General features: G+C 37.9%; 1 protein-coding gene across 1 annotated transcript in view; it reads right to left on the minus strand.

Moving 5' to 3' along the window:
* Positions 1-7,317, minus strand: part of CSMD1 (CUB and Sushi multiple domains 1) — a 1,645,367-nt gene extending 1,638,050 nt beyond the window's left edge. The window contains exon 1 of the mRNA XM_040490416.1: positions 7,058-7,317. Within this exon, the coding sequence (XP_040346350.1) occupies positions 7,058-7,317 (260 nt within the window). The remainder of the gene's footprint in view (positions 1-7,057) is intronic.
* Positions 7,318-9,801: the final 2,484 nt, after the last annotated feature.

A 9,801-nucleotide genomic window follows, 5' to 3' on the forward strand; every position in this document is an offset into this window, starting at 1 on the left:
TAATTTTAATGGTATCTTATATTACATATATACTGTAATTTACTTAACCAGTCCCTGTGGAAAGATAGACAATCTTGATTTTTTTAGATATGATCAATATGCACTCATAAACTTTGCTTTCCATATATTTTGCCATAGTTGGAGGTACGTTTGTAGAATAAGTTCATAGCATAGTCTTGCTGAATGCATGTGTTTATAGTTTTTCAGTTTGTGAGAAATTTCAAAATTTATATCCAAAATAATTCCCCAAAACCCTGACTTCTCAAAACATGTAGTTTTGCCATTGAGAATGGTGAGACATTATTTCACATTATTGTTTTAATTGGCTTAGGTATACTAGTTGCCTTCATATTTTTACGTTTCAATTTTTTGGTCATATTTTTACCAGATGTTTAACTAAATGATTTTATTTCCTGATATTTCTGATAGTGTATCTTATCAATAAAGGAAATCGGCTCTTTGTCTTTCATAACTGTTGTGAATTCTTCTTCTCCATTTTACATTGGGCTTTTGGATTTTAAATTTTAGGAAGTCAAATTCTCTAGTCATTTTCTTCACGGTTTCTAAATTACGTGTTCTGAAGAATTTCTTTTTAGTAGTTTTGTTATTCTGTATGAGCGTTTAAATCAATGAGCCACGTTCTTTCTTTTTTTTTTTTTTTTTTTTTTTTTTTTATCAGGTAGTGAGGATAAGATTGTAGATTTTATAAAGCCATGTCTACTTTCAGGTTCCCATGACCAACACCACAAAACAGCTCTTCAGAAAATGAAGTCCTATTGCAAATTATTTATTGGTCTTCTTGTCCATCTGTTCTCTTTCGGAGACTCGCAATGCTATTCCTTATGTCTGCATGTGGATAAGGAAATGTCATAGGAGTTGGGGGCATTTTGCCACACACACATATATATTTTTCTGATGATCCAAAAGGCTTCTCTGGCCATATTACTGTGGTTTGCCACCTTCAAAATGGCCACGATATTGAAACGAAGCATCATTTTTTGCTACTGCAGAAAAAGATCACCAGAGCTTAAAGAAGTAGTGATTGGAACTGAAATCAAGTACATGTTAAAACTTGCTTGTATTATTGCATTATTGCAAACATAACCCTGCCTATCTCCCTTAAGTGCTTTATTAGTTTACCTCTGGGATTTCTCCTTACTAGCAATTTCATCTTTGTTAATAAACACAGGTCTTATGAATATATATATATATATGTCATATATATATGTAAAACATAAAACATATACACACACTCTAGTTGGTCTCAACCAAAGCTACCTATTAAAATCAGCTGGGGGAATTATATATAGATATAGACATAGGGATATATAGATATACATCAGTGTTCAGACAATGTCACCCTTGAATCTCTGGTTTAATTGGCTTTCACTTTCATCTAGCCCACTGCAGACAACCAACTTAAAAAAAAAAAAGAGAGAGAAAATCAACTCATCCTTACCCAATAAGCACCGGCCTTGCCTATGAGTTGCTAATTTAAAGCATATGTTGAAAAAGGAAATCTGGAAGATGTATCCGAAACAGTTATCTTTTATTTCCTCACCTAAAATATGTATGTAGAGGAGTGAACATTGTTGACAAATTCACACAATTATGGGACTGTGATAGGTTTATATGAGAACAGCAAACGCCACCATTGTCCCGCTCAGCTCCTCTGTGGTGTCCTCACGAAGGTATGAGAACCTGTTTAATCAGACACCAAAGCATTGGTTGGGCTTCTGGAGTTTGATGGCCTGAGACATCACTGCTGTGCACGGACTCTCCTACTGTGTTTTCATCTCAGCTACTAGGCCCTTCTCTTTGGAGCCCTCCCTCACCAGGTGCTGGTGTGGGCAGGCTGGCCATTCCTTCCAGTTCCTCCTGACCATGTGTCTGGCTGAATATGATAAGATGTCATGATACATGTCTGGTATTAATAGAAGACTCTAGTCTTCATCGAATATTCTATGCCCACTTTGCAGTACCTCTGTTGGAGTCTTAATTGGTGCATGAGTCACCACCCAAACTAAAAATAGAATGATGCTTTGATTTTTATCTATCGATCTGTGAATGGCTCCATAGGGACCTCATACCAGCAATGGGAGGCAGAAAGGCAGAATTTAGGCATTTCTAGATCTCTAGTCTAATATGATCTGAATATAAGTGGAACCCCTTCTTTGTGCTTAAAGTTCTCAAGTTCTAAAAACCACCAGATATAGTTAAGATTAGACAGGTTTATTAGCTAACTTTAATGCAGTCAGACACATTATGACAGAGTAGGAAAAAATTGGAGAAAACTGATCTTTTAGCAATACTTATTCATGATTTCCTGATTTTAATGGCCCTATCATATTAATTCCCAACTTCTTTATCATCAGCGCAGAAAATAAAGGATAATCTTGTATGTCACAGAAGGAGAGTCAAGATCACTGCCAAAGCTATTTTCTTGTATTCTACAATAATCCTGGAATAATATATTCTGATTTCCCATGTATGCATGACACAGTTTCCCTCCATAGACTCACTTTTATTCATTTATTGAGGTTATAATGAGATTTCCATTCAAAGCTTGACATTATAATGTTATCACATTTGGAAACTGATGTCAACTTCGATTATTTTCTGATTTAGGGACAAATAAATGCTATGTCACCACTTCATATTTAGCGAGCACCCTCTCTCTTGGACAATTAACTCCAGCCCATCCAGAGGAGTTAGATAGAAGTCATGTGGGGTTACACGCACAGAGGACAGTGACGAGGGGCCCTGAATCAGGAGTATTTTTAATCAAAAGCACCCCATGAAGATTTGTTGATTATTTTCAAGGTAACATATCTATTATCATCAGAGAAGACACACTCACGACACATGTCTTGACCTCAGAGGACATATGTTCTGTTTGACACACCACAACAAAGAGACATGCATCCCCAACTAGAGGCAACTTCAGAGCTGGTATAATTTGAAAGGAGTATGTGCTTCAGGGTCTATGTCAGTGCCAAGTGCTAAAGGAGCTTAGAAAAAAAAAGTCTTTGGGAGGGTTCTTGTTTTTTATTTTGGGAAGCACAGGGAAAATTTTCTGAAATAAGTATAATATTAAATGGGTTTTTGAATGTACGACATCCTTTAGGTGAATAGAGAGAAGGATGAGGAAATAGAATGATAAACATATTCTCTTATAAGGTCAGAGCAAGGAAAAACCTATTCAACTAAATAAAGTACTCCCATCGTGCTGCAGACTGAATGTTTGTGACCCCTGTCCCAAATTCGTATGTTGAAATCCTAGCTTCCAATTTAATGGTATTTGAAGGTAAGGCCTTTGGGAGGTGATTAGAACATGAGAGGAGGCCTCACGAATAAGATTAATGACCTTATAAAAGGGACCGTAAAGAGCTACCCTGTTCCTTCTGTCATGTGAGGACACAGGAGAAAGCGACCATCTACAAGCCAAGAAAGCTGCCCTCATTAGGCATTAAATTTGCCAACAACTTGATCTCGGACTGTCAGCCTCCAGAAGTATGAGGAATACATTTCTATCGTATTTGCGGGTAAGGAGGCATGAGCCAAGGGAAGGAATGTCATTGTATTGGTGTACTGGTCAACCAAAACGTCTGGGTCAATCTACAATAGAACAAGTGCCTTTATTGGAACAGTTTCTTGAGGATCAGCACAGGTAGTAGCTAATGAAGAGATGTTGCCCAATAAAAACCAAAGACTTTATGACTACTTGGTTGGACCTCTGTAGGGCTTTGAGAAGCAAGAGAGTGGGCAGAGTCTATAAAGTCCAGAGATTTAAAAAAACAGCAAAAATGTGACAGGTCTGTGACAGGTCATAAAAATCAGTGGTTTTAATTCCAGGCAATTCAAAGAGAAGATTTCTTTTCTTTTTTTTTTTTTTTTAGTTTATTTATTTATTTAAGTAAAATCTACACTCAACGTGTGGCTCGAACTCATGAGCTAGAGAACAAAGAGTCGCATGCTCTTCCAACAGAGCCAGCCAGGTTCTCCTCAAAGAGAAGATTTCTATTTCCAATTTTGAATCAAATCTTTTCTCTTGTGCTGAAGAGAAGCCTTAATTTACCTGTCAATATCTATATGTTAAAATTGAATTTATTGATGGAAGGGCATATCATATGTTTTTGAACTATATATAAACAATCCAAGATGGTAACATGAACTATATGTTTTTTGTTTTCAAGAATATTTTTCTTTACACAGGGTAAATAATTTGGTTAGTCTTCACTATAGGTCAAATTGCAACATAAATGTCAACAATCCTAACCCCCAAATCCTAAATTCTGTCACTGGGGGATTAAATGTAAATAGTAGAGTATTTGGAAACATTTTCTTTACAGCGGTTAAACAAAAGAAATCTCTTTATAGAAATTCTCAAGCTCCTTAATAAAACAATTATTAACTTTTTTGTGGGCACACATGCTGAGCGAATGAAAACAGTTTCTATGCAGCCATGAAGTGACAAGTGAAAGCAGGACAGCTCTAAGTAACAATGTGACAACACAGTGGGCCAGAGAGGACATCAGTCCTGTCACAGGAGATCCTTAGAATTCCAGGGATGCTTACAGTGTTGATTGAAGTATGCCTGAGAAACAGACAACTGCTCCAAAACCTAATGGGAAACACGTAGCAACAAGGAGACTGGAGTCTCCCTCACCTCATTAATTAGAATTCGATGCTATTTAAAACTACTTTACCATCAACCGATGGTGAAATGTTGCAACCACCTCATGGGTTTGCCCTGACACTGTTCCTTTTCATAGTTCATGTCATTATTTATCCAAAATCTTTGATTTGAGTAAAGACAATTAGCAATTAGCAGTGGATGGAATTCATTTTTTGATATGTTTTGCTCATTTGTGTAATGATTCCTAGAATGACCACTTCTGTCCCCCAAAGTGCTACCCTACCCCCATGGACTGTCCACACAAAGGCATTCTAAGTGTGAAGGTACAAGGAAGATTATACAATTTTATGGAGACATGAAACCATCTTCCACACCTTAAAGACCAGAAACAGGACATATTTTTTCTCTGTCTCAAACGAAAAATTGTAGGTAACTGAGAAATGTATAGGAACCCAAGGAGTTCTTTCTTATCAGCTTTCTTTGCTTTGCCTCCTCTAGTAAAAAAACCCACGTGAGAAAAAAAAAAATGAGGATGCCAATCATGTAACTCACCAATATTTATAAAGCTCTTTGAGGCACTGACACCAATTTATATACTATTCACTGGAACCTCGACATAAAGTACAATGAGTTTAGTTGTCCCATCCTTAATATTTCCACTGCTGATCATGTTATAATACTGAAGACGGTAGGAATGCTGTTTTCTAAACTTTGTAGTTAACATATAAAGTGATCATAATGTTACCATGAGGACATAAATTGTTTAGAGACAGTGACTCAAATTAATATTCAGGCAGGTTTCCTTTAGAATAAGATAGAATTGTAGGAATTATAATAAAGTTATAAATTAAAATAATTATAAAACACTATAAAATAAAAAAATGATATAAATTAGAATAAACGACTTTTAAATTATAAATTAAAATAAAATGGGAAATATAAGTATTGACAAAGAAGTATTTTTTAAGGGGACATACTAAGAGTTTTTCTAGTGGAATGAGAAAGAAATACTTTTAACAAAGTCATATGACTTCATGGTTTAATAAATTGGATTCTCTTTTGTTTTTTTATAAGTCTTTGCAGTTTATAATTCTTTCTATTATTACAACATAACACTATTCTCTAGTATCATAATTTATTTGGAATAAAAACTAGTAAATAACTAATATTTAGAAGATCAGTAAGCGTGGAATCAATCTTGCATCAAACTACCAAGGATTAACACATAGATACTTTGCCAAACATCTAAAGCATAGGGCCATACATGTTAGGCGGGAGAAAGTTTACCTAATAATCCATAAAGAAGATAACTGTGTGCACAATATGACAAAAAGGATAAATGGAAAAGAGTTTCTAAAAATAGACAATGGATATTATAAATGACCCAGAAAAACCAAAAGATGTTTTATATCTGAAAATGCATAAAGAAAGTGCAAAGAAAATATATCATTGTATATTTAATATATCAATTACATATACTCTAATATATCAATATATTAACTAGATGTACAATTTTCTATAGGACTTTTCTCAATCTACAAAATAAAAAAAAAAATCAAATGTGACTTGTGTGTATTTCTGTTGACATTAGCGACAATACCATTTCATTTATCTAACCAATACAACCTCTTCTGCCCACTGTCAATTTTTTACCTAACTTTATATATGCAGCAAACAGTCCCTAGTTAGTATAGAATTTTAAAGCCGAGGGTAAAGACTTATTTGCCTTATTTAAGTATGTTCATCAGTTTACCTAAGAAATTCCACTTTCTTGAAGGGGATGTTCCTGTTTCCTTTGACAAATTAAAAAAAAAAAAATGCATAAACTTGTAGAGGTACAATGCTTTCCTTGCTGATAAATTTTTAAAAAATGTAACTTAAAATCATTCCAGAAAATATTTTTTTCTTTCTTTATGGTAAAAATCATAGGTCAGAAGAGAAAACTAATGGAGAACAGAATGCATTATGATGGTGCAAACCAAAAATTCTCTCCAGAGTTCAACGTTCTTTCATGTTTTTACTCCGCCCACCTCCCAGACTTTTTAGTGAATGTATTCTCTGACAATATAAAAGTTCCTTTTGTTGTTCTCTGAGTCGTACTTATGCATTTCTCTTCGTGCATTTTCTCTCAAATCTACAGTTGCTTAAAAACAATGGCGTATTGTCACTTTCCTTCAATTACCTTGACAGCATTGTTTTGCAGATCTTCAACAATTGATGTCTATAAATGAAGTCAATGATTGCCTTTAATAACAAGTTTTTAAGTATTAAAGAGTGCACAAATCTGCAGTCTACTTTTTCTTTATTGTAACTAAAATTTTCCGGTAATTAAGTTCACATAATTAATTCCAATTAAGTTTCAGACTCTAAGTCAAACAGTGCTACCTAAATCTATAATATAAAGAACCAATACTTTACCTCACTTTCAAATTCCCTTGTTGGAGCTGGCCGTCGTAAACTGATAAAATATCAAAATCTTCTTCAAGAGCAAAGGTATGAAATGACAATTGTATCCGATTACGTTCTCCTGTGATAATGATCCACGTGCAGTTAGCGTAGTTTGGATAACCGTGTGGAAACCCTGGGCTCTCGATGGTGCCATTGGGACCCTGGACTAAGCCTCCACAGTTCTGACCTGGAAAAGAAAACACAGACACACACACACACACAAAGAGCATATTAGTATATTACTGTGGCCTATCTTTCCTCTGGGATTTAAAAAAAAATTTTCCAACCATTTTGACCAGTTTTTATAATGGCTAATTTTGCGGCTTATTTCATGCACAACTATTGAATGATAAATTGTAGCAGTGTTGTCCAGTGTTAACAGTGGGCGGGGGTGGGGGGAAGGCAAAGAAGGAAAATATACAAATTTGGGAACTCATTAGAAATTTGGGGAAAAAATTTTCTCTGTAATTTTAAATACATCTTCATCGGTATCAACCTACCATATTTGTGAAACAAATTTGGTGCCGATTATCTGGGTAGTATTATGCTGAATGCTGAACACCCTGCCTATATGTCCCTTGCTCAGAGAAACTAAATTGACAGGTCAAATAACCACTATAAAACTACACTCATCCACACATATTGGCATATTGCAATGACTGCAGTGTGAAGCAATATGAATAATTAGGGAAAACCACGTTTAGTGTTCAAACTATTGGTTCTCACCTAATATGGCAAAGTCCCACAAGGTCAAAGAAAAACACAAAGCCACAGAAATCTTATCCAGTCCAAAATAAAAGGCGTACAGCCAAAGAAATTAAGTTAGCAAAGATTAAGGAGCCGCCCAAGGGAATCAGGGACCTCCCCTCCATCAAAGGTTTCCTATTCCCATGGCCGGGGATGGGTATTCAGCAGATGGGGGTAAGAGGACAAGTGCATCTTGCGGTGATGGATGCCATTGAAGAAAATGGCTTCCCTGGGCACATCTGCAGGATATCCCACACTTTATTCCCCTTTCTTATTCTAATTTCCCTTAGATAGCTTGAATTGAATTAGGATTGCTCTCAGTATTCAAGTTTGACATTTGTGATGTTGTGATTTATAATAAGACATAAAGTAAGAAATAAATATATAGTTGGTCTTAGTCCCTTTGGCACAGAGCTCCTACAAACCTTGGAATGTCCTATGAGATGAAAGAAAAAAATATATATATGCCTTGTGTCACGTTAATGAGAGGATTTTTGGAAAGCACCTAAGGATGGGGGCTGTTTCCAGGGGAAACCACCATGTGATCAGAAGGCCGGAACTTCCAGTCCCACGTCCACCCATGGCCTCCCGGAGGGAGACAGGGGCTGGAGGTTCAATCAATTGCCAAGGGCCAACGACACCTATTAATCAATCACACCTACATGATACAGTCTCCATAGAAACACAAAAAGAAGGAGTTCAGAGGCCTTCCAGGTTTGTGAGCATGTGGAGACCCTGGAAGATCCTGTGCTGTGCATCTCTGTATCTGGCTGTCGATTGGCATCGTCTAATTTCTTTGGCACTAAACCAGCAACCTAGTGAGTAAACGGGTTTGCTGAGTTCTGCGAGCCCCGCTAGCAAATTAACGGAACCCAAGGGAGAGGTCGTGGGAACCTCTCATTTCCAACCGGAAAGTCAGAGATACAGATCACACCATGGACTTCCAGTGTGTGTCTGGAGCGGAAGGCGGTGCCGTGGAAACTTGCCCTGCGAAATGTGATGCTGTCTGCAGGTGAACGGCGGCAGGATGGAGGTGCCCTGCGCGACGCCCCAGCGCGGCCTGCTTGTTGCTGTGGGGGCACCCCCTCCCCGACTACTGGTGGAATCGGTGCAGAACTGGTACAGAAGCCAAACCGCATGAGAGGGAGGAAAGACAGGAAGAGCAGAGCGCACCACAAAGCTGCCTTTGGCCACTGAGCGGGTTAAAACTGTGCCTGAGAGCTGCTTCCGGGCGGCCTTGGCTGCCCAAAGTCTTATGGTATTGATTTTAACATTGGGATTCTCTGGCAGTTCTCAGATATCAAGAGCGCTTCCAAGGAACAGGCCCTTCTTTTGCTGTAAATTGTAGCCCCCGGATTCAGTGTACAAGATCTGCTGGGACTTAGCAACAGCCACCTGCTTGCCCACCACTGTTTTCTTGCCACCAGATAAACCCTCCCACCCTTCCCTTCCTGACCTCCCCTCCTGCCAGGCATCATCCTTCATCCACCTGCTTTTCTCCATGGTTCCCCACCTGTGTTTCCCTGTTTCTCCCACCCCCTCCTCTCCCCTCGTTACCATGTCTAGTGTAGGGTACGGACCTTCTGTGGCTTCTCTGTGCTACCCCCCGTCCCTGCTACGATTTACACGTTCCCTGTTCTGTGACTTCTCATTTTGTGCCTGCCCAGGCTCTGTGTAGTCAACCAGCCAGAAGGGAAAAGGTCAGGACAGACAGGCTATCTTCCCTAATGAACACACTTTGATTACTTTCATTGCGAACATCACCGCCATATGCGAGAACAAAACAACTCCTCTATCAAATCCTTCCCACCTTTTCTTTGTCTGGGGCTAGCTAGCAAGTGGCCCCTGGACACTGCCTGCAGGGTTTCATTCCTTCTCCATCTGGACGTTTCCCACCAATACTCTCGAATGGATTTAAATGCTTTGACCCTAACAATGTAAGAAAGTTTGAGAGGGATCGGGGCATA

This window comes from Herpailurus yagouaroundi, unplaced genomic scaffold, assembly GCF_014898765.1.
Source record: "Herpailurus yagouaroundi ecotype Mexico unplaced genomic scaffold, PumYag 181, whole genome shotgun sequence".
NCBI classification, from domain to species: Eukaryota; Metazoa; Chordata; class Mammalia; order Carnivora; family Felidae; genus Herpailurus; species Herpailurus yagouaroundi.